This window comes from Oncorhynchus keta, chromosome 19 (genome assembly GCF_023373465.1).
Source record: "Oncorhynchus keta strain PuntledgeMale-10-30-2019 chromosome 19, Oket_V2, whole genome shotgun sequence".
Classification (NCBI taxonomy): domain Eukaryota; kingdom Metazoa; phylum Chordata; class Actinopteri; order Salmoniformes; family Salmonidae; genus Oncorhynchus; species Oncorhynchus keta.
In genome coordinates, this window is record NC_068439.1 from 74,490,882 (window position 1) to 74,507,538 (window position 16,657).

General features: G+C 42.4%; 1 protein-coding gene and 1 long non-coding RNA gene across 2 annotated transcripts in view; one reads left to right on the forward strand and one right to left on the reverse strand.

Annotated features, from left to right (window-relative positions):
* Positions 1-988: 988 nt before the first annotated feature.
* Positions 989-16,657, forward strand: part of LOC118374266 (PR domain zinc finger protein 1-like) — a 29,499-nt gene continuing 13,830 nt past the window's right edge. The window contains exons 1-2 of the mRNA XM_052471299.1: positions 989-1,098; positions 4,231-4,509. Coding sequence (XP_052327259.1) covers positions 1,072-1,098; positions 4,231-4,509 — 306 coding nt within the window. The 5' untranslated portion in view covers positions 989-1,071. The remainder of the gene's footprint in view (positions 1,099-4,230; positions 4,510-16,657) is intronic.
* Positions 1,229-16,657, reverse strand: part of LOC127909476 (uncharacterized) — a 43,663-nt gene continuing 28,234 nt past the window's right edge. Inside the window, exon 3 of the long non-coding RNA XR_008071404.1 lies at positions 1,229-2,358. This is a non-coding gene — a long non-coding RNA (uncharacterized LOC127909476). The remainder of the gene's footprint in view (positions 2,359-16,657) is intronic.

The following is a 16,657-nucleotide window of genomic DNA, read 5'->3' on the forward strand; positions in this document are numbered from 1 at the left end:
AAATGGCCAGAAACAAAGGCCTTTCTTCAACTCATCAGTTATTCTTGTTCTGAGAAATTAAGGCTATTCCATGCAATATATTGCCAAGAAACTGAAGATTTCGTACAACGCTGTGTACTTCTCCCTTCACAGAACAGCGCAAACTGGCGCTAACCAGACTAGAAGAGAAGTGGGAGGCCCCGGTGCACAACTGAGCACGAGGACAAGTACGTTAGAGTGTCTAGTTTGAGAAACAGACGCCTCACAAGTCCTCAACTGGCAGTTTCATTAAATAGCACCCACAAAACACCAGTCTCAACGTCAACAGTGAAGGGGCGACTCCGGGATGCTGGCCTTCTAGGGTTATATGAGTTACAGGGTTATGAGAGTTATTAACCTAGCTTATATAATTGTCTCTAGGCTGAACTTGAAGCAAACATTTACATTTAACCTCAAAATCATGGTTATGGTCGTCGTTTGGAAACGAACCAAAGTCTCGGTTTCAATTTGAATTCAACTCTCTGTTTCAAAGAACTGATAAGAAAATGTGGATTTCTTAGAATCCTTTCAAACAAACATTCTCGTAGCGCCACTGTTTCCATGAACCTTGACTTAGGCCTACAAAGACTACGTAGCACAGTATCCTCTGGGGGTGGGTCAGAATCCCAGACGAATATAATGGAGATAGATGTGTCTGAACCGGAACATGTCTGTGTGACAGGAGACTCACCTCCTGGAGAGAAAGCTCTTGTTGTTTTATCTCAGCCCTGATACCCTGGAGCAGAGAGTGAGTGAATAGATGAACAGATCACTGCCCCCAAGGAGGAGTCATACACAGAGGAGAGAGGGCGGGAGGAAGAGAGGGGGCAGACCCACACACGCACCAGAGAGAGAGAGAGACACCACTGTCACTCAGTCTCAACAGGTACACGCATGATACAGACTTCACCAGACAGAGAGAGACAGAGAAAAGGAAAGAGAGCAAGAGAGAGACAAGGAGATAGGGTGAGAGAGAGCGAGAGAGAGAGAGGGAGGGAGGGAAGTAGAGGGAGCACACGCAGACACTGGAGGAGGACACAGATAACCTATCCTATGTGTGGGTCCTCTCAAGGCTTCACAGTAAGTATTCATTCACCATCACCACCCTCTTCTTTGTTACCAGGTCTGTGTGTGTGCGTGTGTGTGTGTATAAATTAGGGTTTCAGTCACAAAGTTGTTTTCACACACAGCACAGATTTCACTTTGCTCGTCTCATTCAAAAGGTCTTATTTTGTTTAATTTGGTGTGACAGTCTTACAAGGATACAGAGATTGTGATATTGGAGTTGTAGGCTTTCATGAAGTTTCTGAAAGCCTGTGTTTTTAGTCACTCACGACACAGATTTCACCCTATTCCTCTAAAGTTCATTTGGCGATGTTTTCTCATGAGGCCACAGCTGTGTGGCTTTGAATCATCATGCATCGATTTCAGAGTTTATTTTCTGCTATGTCAGTTTCATGGTTTCATAGTGTATTTTCTGCTTCGTCAGTTTCATAGTTTCATGGTTTCAGAGTGTATTTTCTGCTTCGTCAGTTTCATAGTTTCATGGTTTCAGAGTGAGCTGTCACTGTCCGTTGTGACAGTCATTCCACTCGGAGGTGGTGCGTACCATACACACATTGTGAAATGTCATCTATCAATGTTGGCCAATCAGTGTACAGTTCTAGAGAAGATGGAATTATTTGTGTTCTAATTCATTATTGCTTATTGCTATTATAAACTGGTTACCAACATACTTAGAGCAGTAAAAATAAATGTTTTGATATACCACGACTGTCAGCCAATTATCCTTCAGGGCTCGAACCACCCAATTTATAATATGATATCACTGGTGATTTAAAGTGAAGATAAGAAATGTTGGGAAACTTCAACTTTATCTTCCCTCGACTGGGATAAAAAGACAAACTGGTACTCTGTAGCTCAGCTCGTATAGCATGGCGTTTACAACGTCAGGGTAGTGGGTTTGGTTCCCAGGACAACCCATATGGAAAATGTATGCACAAATAATTGTAAGTCCCTTTGGATAGAAGCGTCTGATAAATGGCACATAGAACCACCAGCTAGCTATCTTCTGATTGTATTCCACCCAAACGTCTGCGTTTACCTGCAAAGGCACTATATGGATCTAGGATTTTAACTCTGGATTTAAGATTAGGATTTTAACTCGATCTAGGATTAGCATTTTTCAGACTAACTCCATCCAATCTTTCTGTGTTCATGGCTTTGTCCAGTCTTGATGAAAATCTTTTCACACTACTGAGTGGAGTCGAGCCAAGCTGTACTCCACTGGTTTGGTCCTGCATCCATCATAGGTGCCGGAACCGGCCGGGAAAGGACCATCTGAAAAGAAAATGTCCAGGTCAGAATACCTCAGGCGCATGCACAGACAGACAGACGGACGGACGGACGGAGAGAGGGAGACACAGACAGACAGACGGACGGACGGAGAGAGGGAGACACAGACAGACAGACAGACAGACAGACAGACAGACAGACAGACAGACAGACAGACAGACAGACAGACAGACAGACTGAGCCAAGTCCCAGTCAGTATAGAGAGGAAGTCTGGGCTGATTCACTGGTAATGCTGGTTTCCTCCTTGTGAAAGTGGTGGCTGACACTCCTTATTTGACGTGCACAGGAACCCCTTCCTGAAACCTGGGGTCCTGTTTTGGACGCTTACAGGATGTTTGGAACAGGGGGCAGCGATGGTGGGGTGGATGGATGGTGGAGTGGTGGAGGGATGGACGCTACCCTTTGAAGTTTGTTTGTCCGTTAGTATTCGGTGGGACACTTAGTTAGGGTACCCCCCTCTTTGACTGGTCGACAGCCCTTGTATCCCGCTGTTATCTCCTTCCTCTCTGTCTCACACCTCGGCCTCCTTACTTCCACATTTAGCTCTATTCAAGACAGAGGAGAGCTTCCTCCTTCAGCACACTTTATCCGCTGTTTGTTTTCCACAATGGTTTTCCACTGCTTAGGACAGCAGGAGAGAGAGAGAGAGAGAGAGATAGAAGAGAGAGATATATAGGAGAGAGAGAGATATAGGAGAGAGAGAGAGAGAGAGAGAGAGAGAGAGAGAGAGAGAGAGAGAGAGAGAGAGAGATAGAAGAGAGAGATATATATAGGAGAGAGATATGTAGGAGAGAGAGAGATAGAGATATATATATAGGAGAGAGATATATAGGAGAGAGAGATATATAGGAGAGAGAGAGAGAGAGAGAGATAGAAGAGAGAGATATATAGGAGAGAGAGAGATATAGGAGAGAGAGATATATAGGAGAGAGAGAGATATAGGAGAGAGAGATATATAGGAGAGAGAGATATATATATATAGGAGAGAGATATATAGGAGAGAGAGAGATATATATAGGATAGAGAGAGAGAGAGAGAGAGAGAGAGAGAGAAGAGAGAGATATATAGTAGAGAGAGATATAGGAGAGAGAGATATATAGGAGAGAGAGAGAGAGATAGAAGAGAGAGATAGAAGAGAGAGATATATAGGAGAAGAACAGAGGAACAGGAGAACAGAGGAACAGGAGAACAGAGGAACAGGAGAACAGAGGAACAGGAGAACAGGAGAACAGGAGAACAGAGGAACAGGAGAACAGAGGAACAGGAGAACAGGAGAACAGAGGAACAGGAGAACAGGAGAACAGGAGAACAGAGGAACAGGAGAACAGAGGAACAGGAGAACAGGAGAACAGAGGAACAGGAGAACAGGAGAACAGGAGAACAGAGGAACAGGAGAACAGAGGAACAGGAGAACAGGAGAACAGAGGAACAGAGGAACAGGAGAACAGGGGAACAGGAGAACAGAGGAACAGGAGAACAGGAGAACAGGGGAACAGGAGAACAGGGGAACAGGAGAACAGGAGAACAGGAGAACAGGAGAACAGGGGAACAGGAGAACAGAGGAACAGGAGAACAGGGGAACAGAAGAACAGGAGAACAGGGGAACAGAGGAACAGGAGAACAGAGGAACAGGAGAACAGGAGAACAGGGGAACAGAGGAACAGGGGAACAGGATAACAGGAGAACAGGGGAACAGGAGAACAGGAGAACAAAAATAAATAGGGCAGAACTTGGAGAGATAAAAGAAAGTGAAAACAGGAAGTCCATGACTTCCCTGATTACTTGGGCTATTGCACATTAGAATTATCTTATGTTATAATTATCCCATTCTTATCCTTCTTCTTCCATCTCTTCTAGGCCTCCTCCCAGCACAGCACAGTTATGTTAACCTCAGATAGCTCCCCTTCACCTCACACCACAGTGGTCACCACCCCGACCATGTCGGACTCAGACCCTCAAGACCCAGACATGACCCACTGGAGTGAAGCTGAGTTCCAGAAGAGGTGCACCTACATTGTGAAAGACCACACGTTGGATGAGGAACTGGAGAACCACCCAGAGAACCAGGACAAGACCAAGGCTGAGAGGTCTCTACCCAGAAACCTGGTCCTGAAACGCTGCCTTGACTCTGCAGAGGTATCCTGAACACCACACCTTCCTGTATATGGGGGATGTATTTTAAAAGTGAGAGTTGAGAGAGTGTTGGCATTTGCATGCAGGTGTGTGAGTGTTTGTGTTTTCGTGTTTGTGTGTCATCGAGTGAATGGCCATGCATGATGCTTCTTTGTGGGGTCCTTCTAGTGTGTGTGTGTGTGTGTGTGTGTGTGTGTGTGTGTGTGTGTGTGTGTGTGTGTGTGTGTGTGTGTGTGTGTGTGTGTGTGTGTGTGTGTGTGTGTATACACAACTGTGTGCTATATGTTCTGTGAAAACTCCACTCTCATCCCTCCATCCTTCCCCGGGGGAGGAAATGCTTGACACACCGTTTTCTAATTCCAGTTTTTCCTCTGTGTCTCTTCCTCGCTGCGAACATCTTAAGGAACATACAAAGACAATAGACAATGAGCGCATCCCAAATGGCACCATGTTCCCTATGGGTCCTGTTCAAAGGTAGTGCACTATAAAGGGAATAGGGTGCCACTTGGGACGCAGATTCTGTCTTCACAGCCACAGCCTTAGGTCACTATGATTAGTTGTTACTTTACATTCCCGGTTCCCATTGTCCCCTACCTTACCATTAAACCGTAAAGCGGAGACACTGAGACCCACCTCCTGTATCTATGCCCCACGGATCGGTCCGAGGAGAAGTGGATCTGCTAGCTCGATCAACATGAAAGATAGAACGTGGATGTGCGGTTTGATGTTTAAGGGGCAAATCCTTGTACTTGAACTTAAGTAGCATTTTCACACAGTCATGCAATGATGTCAATGGGAAACAAAGTAAATTTGAACTTTAAGCACAAGTTAGGATTCCCCCCTTTACTGAACAGGAGACTGAATGAGGCCATTATTTGAATTCTTTCCAAATGGATCCTTCCGAACACCCTTCCTTGAAGTGATCCCAGATTTGAGGTGATTGGATAGGTGAAAGTGAGGGGTTTCACTGAATCGATGTCATCTGTCCAAATCAGTGATAGCATCAAGGGAGGTAGTATGGATTTTCAGAGTATTCAAACATGACCCGAATCAAAGTGTGTCTAATCTAATGGCAGCGTTTGTCAATGTGAATATACCATCACTTTTTGCAACACTTTGACTTTGAGGTGTGTGCTCGTTCAGTCAGTCAGTGCATTGGCGTCAGTATGAGGATTACTCCATGCTCGGTGATGCTACCTGCTGCTTTAAGAGGATACGTTTCACAAACAGACAGTGTAATCCACAGGAGGCTGGTGAGGGGAGGATGGCTCATAATAATAGTTGTAATAAAGTGAATAGAGTGGTATCAAACATATGGTTTCAATGGGTTTGAAGTTGTTGGATGCCATCCATTCACTTCGTTCCAGCCATTACTATGAGCCCTTCCTCCCCAATTAAGGTGCCACCAGCCACCTGTGGTGTAATCCCTAGAATGAGGGAAAAGTGGTAACTCTCTGTAAAATCAGAGGAGTGTGAGTCCAGGTGTGTTCAGGTAAATACCAGCATTCCCATCACCCTCTAATGATGTCTATCTGGAGTCTGGACTATGCTAAAGACTAGGGGGAATTACAGGTGTAGTCTGGGGTGGTATGGGACTAGGACAGTCCATCCACAATTCAGCCAGCAAGGAAAATAATAGACTGACATTAAACTGAAAAATAGTATATAGACAATATAACTCTTATATATTGTGTGTGTGTGTGTGTGTTTGGTTTTACTATCCTTGTGGGTACCAGCAGTCCTCACAAGGACAGTAAAACAAGGAAGATTCAGACAGTGGGGGACATTTTGACAGTCCCCACAAGGAAAAGCCTATTTTAGGCTTCGGGGTTAGGTTTAAAAAAATTATCATCTATACTGTATATACAAGTATTTATACAGTACCCCTTGACTTATTCCACATGTGTTGTGTGTTACAGCCCTAATCAATCTACGCACAATATCCCATAATGACAAAGTGAAAACATGTTTTCAGAAATGTTAGCAAATGTGTTGATAATGAAATACATAAATGTCGAATTTACATTTGTAATTTTTTTTAGGATCCCCATTAGCTAACATCGTAACACCAATTAACAAAACATTACAAACAACCACAAATCAAGACTTCACAAACATTCAACAAGTAGACAATACAGACAATGAAATACCTGACAGGAAACTCAGTTGATGCTTTCTATTTCCTGTCCAGACATATGGTCTGTCACATTAGATGTTCTGTCTATTTCCTGTCCAGTCATATGGTCTATCACATTAGATGTTCTTTCTATTTCCTGTCCAGTCGTATGGTCTATCACATTAGATGTTCTTTCTATTTCCTGTCCAGTCATATGGTCTATCGCATTAAATGTTCTTTCTATTTCCTGTCCAGTCATATGGTCTATCACATTAGATGTTCTTTCTATTTCCTGTCCAGTCATATGGTCTATCACATTAAATGTTTTTTTTTTCTTGAAGGTGGATTTTTTAAATTTATTTAACGAGGCAAGTCAATTAAGAACAAATTCTTATTTTCAATGACGACCTAGGAACGACAGATGTTGTACCTTGTCAGCCTGGGGATTTGAACTTGCAACCTTTCGGTTACTAGTCCAATGCTCTAACCACTAGGCTACCCTGCCGATTAACTTTTTGCCTGAGAAATATGGATTGGTAAAGAGTTCCATTCAGCTAGAAATATGGATTGGTAAAGAGTTCCATTCAGCTAGAAATATGGATTGGTAAAGAGTTCCATTCAGCTAGAAATATGGATTGGTAAAGAGTTCCATTCAGCTAGAAATATGGATTGGTAAAGAGTTCCTTTCAGCTAGAAATATGGATTGGTAAAGAGTTCCATTCAGCTGAGAAATATGGATTGGTAAAGAGTTCCATTCAGCTAGAAATATGGATTGGTAAAGAGTTCCTTTCAGCTAGAAATATGGATTGGTAAAGAGTTCCATTCAGCTGAGAAATATGGATTGGTAAAGAGTTCCATTCAGCTGAGAAATATGGATTGGTACAGAGTTCCATTCAGCTGAGAAATATGGATTGGTAAAGAGGTCCATTCAGCTAGAAATATGGATTGGTAAAGAGTTCCATTCAGCTGAGAAATATGGATTGGTAAATAGTTCCATTCAGCTAGAAATATGGATTGGTAAAGAGTTCCATTCAGCTAGAAATATGGATTGGTAAAGAGTTCCATTCAGCTAGAAATATGGATTGGTAAAGAGTTCCATTCAGCTAGAAATATGGATTGGTAAAGAGTTCCATTCAGCTAGAAATATGGATTGGTAAAGAGTTCCATTCAGCTAGAAATATGGATTGGTAAAGAGTTCCATTCAGCTAGAAATATGGATTGGTAAAGAGTTCCATTCAGCTAGAAATATGGATTGGTAAAGAGTTCCTTTCAGCTAGAAATATGGATTGGTAAAGAGTTCCTTTCAGCTGAGAAATATGGATTGGTAAAGAGTTCCATTCAGCTGAGAAATATGGATTGGTAAAGAGTTCCATTCAGCTAGAAATATGGATTGGTAAAGAGTTCCATTCAGCTAGAAATATGGATTGGTAAAGAGTTCCATTCAGCTAGAAATATGGATTGGTAAAGAGTTCCTTTCAGCTAGAAATATGGATTGGTAAAGAGTTCCTTTCAGCTGAGAAATATGGATTGGTAAAGAGTTCCATTCAGCTAGAAATATGGATTGGTAAAGAGTTCCATTCAGCTAGAAATATGGATTGGTAAAGAGTTCCATTCAGCTGAGAAATATGGATTGGTAAAGAGGTCCATTCAGCTGAGAAATATGGATTGGTAAAGAGTTCCTTTCAGCTAGAAATATGGATTGGTAAAGAGTTCCTTTCAGCTGAGAAATATGGATTGGTAAAGAGTTCCATTCAGCTGAGAAATATGGATTGGTAAAGAGTTCCATTCAGCTAGAAATATGGATTGGTAAAGAGTTCCATTCAGCTAGAAATATGGATTGGTAAAGAGTTCCATTCAGCTGAGAAATATGGATTGGTAAAGAGTTCCATTCAGCTAGAAATATGGATTGGTAAAGAGTTCCATTCAGCTAGAAATATGGATTGGTAAAGAGTTCCATTCAGCTAGAAATATGGATTGGTAAAGAGTTCCTTTCAGATAGAAATATGGATTGGTAAAGAGTTCCTTTCAGCTGAGAAATATGGATTGGTAAAGAGTTCCATTCAGCTAGAAATATGGATTGGTAAAGAGTTCCATTCAGCTAGAAATATGGATTGGTAAAGAGTTCCATTCAGCTAGAAATATGGATTGGTAAAGAGGTCCATTCAGCTGAGAAATATGGATTGGTAAAGAGTTCCATTCAGCTAGAAATATGGATTGGTAAAGAGTTCCATTCAGCTAGAAATATGGATTGGTAAAGAGTTCCATTCAGCTAGAAATATGGATTGGTAAAGAGTTCCATTCAGCTGAGAAATATGGATTGGTAAAGAGTTCCATTCAGCTAGAAATATGGATTGGTAAAGAGTTCCATTCAGCTAGAAATATGGATTGGTAAAGAGTTCCATTCAGCTGAGAAATATGGATTGGTAAAGAGTTCCATTCAGCTAGAAATATGGATTGGTAAAGAGTTCCATTCAGCTAGAAATATGGATTGGTAAAGAGTTCCATTCAGCTGAGAAATATGGATTGGTAAAGAGTTCCATTCAGCTGAGAAATATGGATTGGTAAAGAGTTCCATTCAGCTGGAAATATGGATTGGTAAAGAGTTCCATTCAGCTAGAAATATGGATTGGTAAAGAGTTCCATTCAGCTGAGAAATATGGATTGGTAAAGAGTTCCATTCAGCTAGAAGTATGGATTGGTAAAGAGGTCCATTCAGCTAGAAATATGGATTGGTAAAGAGTTCCATTCAGCTGAGAAATATGGATTGGTAAAGAGGTCCATTCAGCTAGAAATATGGATTGGTAAAGAGTTCCATTCAGCTAGAAATATGGATTGGTAAAGAGTTCCATTCAGCTGAGAAATATGGATTGGTAAAGAGTTCCATTCAGCTAGAAGTATGGATTGGTAAAGAGGTCCATTCAGCTAGAAATATGGATTGGTAAAGAGTTCCATTCAGCTGAGAAATATGGATTGGTAAAGAGTTCCATTCAGCTAGAAATATGGATTGGTAAAGAGGTCCATTCAGCTGAGAAATATGGATTGGTAAAGAGGTCCATTCAGCTGAGAAATATGGATTGGTAAAGAGTTCCATTCAGCTATGGATCTGTATAAAACTGTAGATTTAAGGCGATTCGTTCTTGGTTTGGGTTGTTTTAGCTGCCCGGAATTTGCCTGTCTGGTTTGGTGGTTATACGTGTTGCTAGTATGCACTAACTGGCCTGAAAAATACTGTGTTTAAAAAACAAAATACAACATTCCTATAGAAAATCAGAAGACTGCATAGTAATTTGTTTTTAACGTGAAGCCATGAGAGATTCTGATGTGTTTGGATAATATTCATACGGTTAGAGCAATGAAGAGCGAATCTGGCAGCCCTGTTTAGAGTAATGAAGAGCGAATCTGGCAGCCCTGTTTAGAGCAATGAAGAGCTAATCTGGCAGCCCTGTTTAGACCAATGAAGAGCTAATCTACCAGCCCTGTTTAGAGCAATGAAGAGCGAATCTGGCAGCCCTGTTTAGAGCAATGAAGAGCTAATCTGGCAGCCCTGTTTAGAGCAATGAAGAGCTAATCTGGCAGCCCTGTTTAGAGCAATGAAGAGCTAATCTACCAGCCCTGTTTTGAGCAATGAAGAGCTAATCTGCCAGCCCTGTTTAGAGCAATGAAGAGCTAATCTACCAGCCCTGTTTAGAGCAATGAAGAGCTAATCTACCAGCCCTGTTTAGAGCAATGAAGAGCTAATCTGCCAGCCCTGTTTAGAGCAATGAAGAGCTAATCTACCAGCCCTGTTTAGAGCAATGAAGAGCTAATCTGGCAGCCCTGTTTAGAGCAATGAAGAGTTAATCTACAAACCCTGTTTAGAGCAATGAAGGGCTAATCTGCCAGCCCTGTTTAGAGCAATGAAGAGCTAATCTGGCAGCCCTGTTTAGAGCAATGAAGAGCTAATATGCCAGCCCTGTTTAGAGAAATGAAGAGCTAATCTGGCAGCCCTGTTTAGTGCAATGAAGAGCTAATCTGCCAGCCGTGTTTAGAGTAATGAAGAGCTAATCTGACAGCCCTGTTTAGAGCAATGAAGAGCTAATCTGGCAGCCCTGTTTAGTGCAATGAAGAGCTAATCTGCCAGCCCTGTTTAGAGCAATGAAGAGCTAATCTGCCAGCCCTGTTTAGAGAAATGAAGAGCTAATCTGGCAGCCCTGTTTAGAGCAATGAAGAGCTAATCTGGCAGCCCTGTTTAGAGCAATGAAGAGCTAATATGCCAGCCCTGTTTAGAGAAATGAAGAGCTAATCTGGCAGCCCTGTTTAGTGCAATGAAGAGCTAATCTGCCAGCCCTGTTTAGAGTAATGAAGAGCTAATCTGACAGCCCTGTTTAGAGCAATGAAGAGCTAATCTGGCAGCCCTGTTTAGTGCAATGAAGAGCTAATCTGCCAGCCCTGTTTAGAGCAATGAAGAGCTAATCTGCCAGCCCTGTTTAGAGAAATGAAGAGCTAATCTGGCAGCCCTGTTTAGAGCAATGAAGAGCTAATCTACCAGCCCTGTTTTGAGCAATGAAGAGCTAATCTGACAGCCCTGTTTAGAGCAATGAAGAGCTAATCTACCATCCCTGTTTAGAGCAATGAAGAGCTAATCTACCAGCCCTGTTTAGAGCAATGAAGAGCTAATCTGCCAGCCCTGTTTAGAGCAATGAAGAGCTAATCTGACAGCCCTGTTTAGAGCAATGAAGAGCTAATCTACCAGCCCTGTTTTGAGCAATGAAGAGCTAATCTGACAGCCCTGTTTAGAGCAATGAAGAGCTAATCTACCATCCCTGTTTAGAGCAATGAAGAGCTAATCTACCAGCCCTGTTTAGAGCAATGAAGAGCTAATCTACCAGCCCTGTTTAGAGCAATGAAGAGCTAATCTGGCAGCCCTGTTTAGAGCAATGAAGAGTTAATCTACCAACCCTGTTTTTAGCAATGAAGAGCTAATCTGCCAGCCCTGTTTAGAGCAATGAAGAGCTAATCTGGCAGCCCTGTTTAGAGCAATGAAGCGCTAATCTCCCAGCCCTGTTTAGTGCAATGAAGAGCTAATCTGCCAGCCCTGTTTAGAGCAATGAAGAGCTAATCTGGCAGCCCTGTTTAGAGCAGTGAAGAGCTAATCTGCCAGCCCTGTTTAGAGCAATGAAGAGCTAATATGCCAGCCCTGTTTAGAGAAATGAAGAGCTAATCTGGCAGCCCTGTTTAGTGCAATGAAGAGCTAATCTGCCAGCCCTGTTTAGAGTAATGAAGAGCTAATCTGACAGCCCTGTTTAGAGCAATGAAGAGCTAATCTGGCAGCCCTGTTTAGTGCAATGAAGAGCTAATCTGCCAGCCCTGTTTAGAGCAATGAAGAGCTAATCTGCCAGCCCTGTTTAGAGAAATGAAGAGCTAATCTGGCAGCCCTGTTTAGAGCAATGAAGAGCTAATCTACCAGCCCTGTTTTGAGCAATGAAGAGCTAATCTGACAGCCCTGTTTAGAGCAATGAAGAGCTAATCTACCATCCCTGTTTAGAGCAATGAAGAGCTAATCTACCAGCCCTGTTTAGAGCAATGAAGAGCTAATCTGCCAGCCCTGTTTAGAGCAATGAAGAGCTAATCTGGCAGCCCTGTTTAGTGCAATGAAGAGTTAATCTACCAACCCTGTTTTGAGCAATGAAGAGCTAATCTGCCAGCCCTGTTTAGAGCAATGAAGAGCTAATCTGGCAGCCCTGTTTAGAGCAATGAAGCGCTAATCTGCCAGCCCTGTTTAGAGAAATGAAGAGCTAATCTGGCAGCCCTGTTTAGAGCAATGAAGAGCTAATCTGGCAGCCCTGTTTAGTGCAATGAAGAGCTAATCTGCCAGCCCTGTTTAGAGCAATGAAGAGCTAATCTGACAGCCCTGTTTAGAGCAATGAAGAGCTAATCTACCAGCCCTGTTTTGAGCAATGAAGAGCTAATCTGACAGCCCTGTTTAGAGCAATGAAGAGCTAATCTACCATCCCTGTTTAGAGCAATGAAGAGCTAATCTACCAGCCCTGTTTAGAGCAATGAAGAGCTAATCTACCAGCCCTGTTTAGAGCAATGAAGAGCTAATCTGGCAGCCCTGTTTAGAGCAATGAAGAGTTAATCTACCAACCCTGTTTTGAGCAATGAAGAGCTAATCTGCCAGCCCTGTTTAGAGCAATGAAGAGCTAATCTGGCAGCCCTGTTTAGAGCAATGAAGCGCTAATCTCCCAGCCCTGTTTAGAGAAATGAAGAGCTAATCTGGCAGCCCTGTTTAGAGCAATGAAGAGCTAATCTGGCAGCCCTGTTTAGTGCAATGAAGAGCTAATCTGCCAGCCCTGTTTAGAGCAATGAAGAGCTAATCTGACAGCCCTGTTTAGAGCAATGAAGAGCTAATCTGGCAGCCCTGTTTAGAGAAATGAAGAGCTAATCTGGCAGCCCTGTTTAGAGCAATGAAGAGCTAATTTGACAGCCCTGTTTAGAGCAATGAAGGGCTAATCTACCATCCCTGTTTAGAGCAATGAAGAGCTAATCTGGCAGCCCTGTTTTGAGCAATGAAGAGCTAATCTGGCAGCCCTGTTTTGAGCAATGAAGAGCTAATCTACCAGCCCTGTTTTGAGCAATGAAGAGCTAATCTACCATCCCTGTTTAGAGCAATGAAGAGCTAATCTGGCAGCCCTGTTTTGAGCAATGAAGAGCTAATCTGGCAGCCCTGTTTTGAGCAATGAAGAGCTAATCTACCAGCCCTGTTTTGAGCAATGAAGCGCTAATCTACCAGCCCTGTTTAGAGCAATGAAGAGCTAATCTACCAGCCCTGTTTATAGCAATGAATAGCTAATCTACCAGCCCTGTTTAGAGCAATGAAGAGCTAATCTGGCAGCCCTGTTTAGAGCAATGAAGGGCTAATATACCAGCCCTGTTTAGAGCAATGAAGAGCTAATCTGGCAGCCCTGTTTAGAGCCATTTGGAGCTTTTTTATATATCTTTCTTTGCTGCAGATGACCATACAACTGGACAGTACTCTAAGTGTGATAGGACCAGGGATTGACCATACAACTGGACAGTACTCTAAGTGTGATAGGACCAGGGATTGACCATACAACTGGACAGTACTCTAAGTGTGATAGGACCAGGGATTGACCATACAACTGGACAGTACTCTAAGTGTGATAGGACCAGGGATTGACCATACAACTGGACAGTACTCTAAGTGTGATAGGACCAGGGATTGACCATATAACTGGACAGTACTCTAAGTGTGATAGGACCAGGGATTGACCATATAACTGGACAGAACTCTAAATGTGATAGGACCAGGGATTGACCATATAACCAGACAGTACTCTAAGTGTGATAGGACCAGGGATTGACCATATAACTGGACAGTACTCTAAGTGTGATAGGACCAGGGATTGACCATATAACTGGACAGTACTCTAAGTGTGATAGTACCAGGGATTGACCATATAACTGGACAGTACTCTAAGTGTGATAGGACCAGGGATTGATCATATAACCAGACAGTACTCTAAGTGTGATAGGACCAGGGATTGTCCATATAACTGGACAGAACTCTAAGTGTGATAGGACCAGTGATTGACCATATAACCAGACAGTACTCTAAGTGTGATAGGACCAGGGATTGACTATATAACTGGACAGAACTCTAAGTGTGAAAGGATCAGGGATTGACCATATAACCAGACAGTACTCTAAGTGTGATAGGACCAGGGATTGACCATATAACCAGACAGTACTCTAAGTGTGATAGGACCAGGGATTGACCATATAACTGGACAGTACTCTAAGTGTGATAGGACCAGGGATTGACCATATAACCAGACAGTATTCTAAGTGTGATAGGACCAGGGATTGACCATATAACCAGACAGTACTCTAAATGTGATAGGACCAGGGATTGACCATATAACTGGACAGTACTCTAAGTGTGATAGGACCAGGGATTGACCATATAACCAGACAGTACTCTAAGTGTGAAAGGACCAGGGACAAAAATCACCTGATTCAGGTGCCACATCACTCCCTTTGGCAGTGATTACAGCTGTGAGTCTTTCTGGGTAAATCTCTAAGAGGGTTCAACCCCTGGATTGTGTAACATTTTCCCATCATTATTTCCTAAAATCTTCAAGCTCTGACAAATTGGTTTTTGATCATTGCTAGACAACCATTTTCAGGTCTTGCCATAGATTTTCAGGTAGATTTAATTCAAAACTGTAGCTCAGTAACATTCACTGTCTTGTTGGTTTATTTGATATATTTCACCTTTATTTCACCAGGTAGGCTAGTTGAGAACAAGTTCTCATTTGCAACTGCGACCTGGCCAAGATAAAACGTAGCAATTCGACACATACAACAACACAGAGTTACACATGGAATAAACAAAACACAGTCAATAATACAGCAGAACAAAAGAAAATAAGAAGTCTATATATAGTGAGTGAAAATGAGGTAAGATAAGGGAGCTAAGGCAATAAATAGACCATGGTGGTGAAGTAATTACAATATTTTGCTTGTGCTTAGCTTCATTTTGCTTCTTTTTATCCTGAAAAACTTCCCAGTCTTAACGATTACAAGCATACCCATAACATGATGCAGCCACCACTATGCTTGAAAATATGGAGAGTGGTACAGTATGCAGTAATGTGTTGTATTGGATTTGCCCCAAACACAACTTTGTATTCAGGACAAAAGTTAATTGCTTTGCCACATTTTTTGCAGTATTACTTTAGTGCCTTGTTGCAAACAGGATGCATGTTTTTGAATACTTGTATTCATGTACAGGCTTCCTTTATTTCACTCTGTCAATTAGGTTAGTATTGTGGAGTAACTACAATGTTGTTGATCCATGATCAGTTTTCTCCTATCACAGCCATTACACTCTGTAACTGTTTTAATGTCACCATTTGCCAATTGGTGAAATCCCTGAGGACCCCTGTATCGTTGTAGTGACTGGGTGTATTGATACACCATCCTAAGTTTAATGAATAACTTCACCATGCTCAAAGGGATATTCAATGTGAAGGTTTGCCCAATTCTGAGGTCATGAGTGCTCTGGAGCAAGTTTCATAAAAGATCTCTCTGTACTTTGCTCAGTTCACCTCTCCTTCAATCCTGTCTAGTCTTCCAGTCCCTGCCGCTGAAAATCATCCCCACAGGATGATGCTGCCACCACCATGAATCACTGTAGAGATGGTGCCAGGTTTCTTCCAGACGTGGCACTTGGCATACAGGCCAAATAGTTCAATCTTGGTTTCATCAGACTGGAGAATCTTGTTTCTTATGGTCTGAGAAATCTTTAGGTGCCTTTTGACAAACTCCAAGCAAACTGTCAATGTGCCTTTTACTGAGGAGTGGCTTCCCTCTGGCCACTCCACCATGAAGGCCTGATTGGTGGAGTTTCGCAGAGATGGTTGTGTTTCTGGAAGGTTCTCCCATCTCCACAGAGGAACTCTGGAGCTCTGTCAGAGTGACCATCAGGTTTTTGGTCACCTCCCTGACCAAGGACCTTCTCCCCCGATGGTTCAGTTTGGCCAGGTGGCCAGCTCTAGGAAGAGTCTTGGTGGTTCCAAACTTCTTCCATTTAAGAATTATTGAGGCCACTGTGTTCTTGGGGACCTTCAATGCTGCAGAAAAGTTTTGGTACCCTTCCCCAGGCCTGTGCCTCGACACAATCCTGTCTTGGAGCTCTACGGACAATTCCTTCTACCTCATGGCTTGGTTTTTGCTCTGACATGCACTGTCAACTGTGGAACTTTTTATAGACAGAAGTGTGCCTTTTCCAAATCATGTCCACTCAGTCGACGTTACCACAGGTGAACTCTAATCAAGTTGTAGAAACATCTCAAGGATGATCACCTGAGCTCAATTTTGAGTCTAAATACGAATGTAAATAAGGTACATTTGCAAACATTTCTAAAAACCTGTTTTCACTTCATCATTATGGGGTATTGTGTGTAGATTGAGTGGGAAAAACAATATTTAATGCATTTTAGAATAAGACGGTAATGTAACAAAATGTGG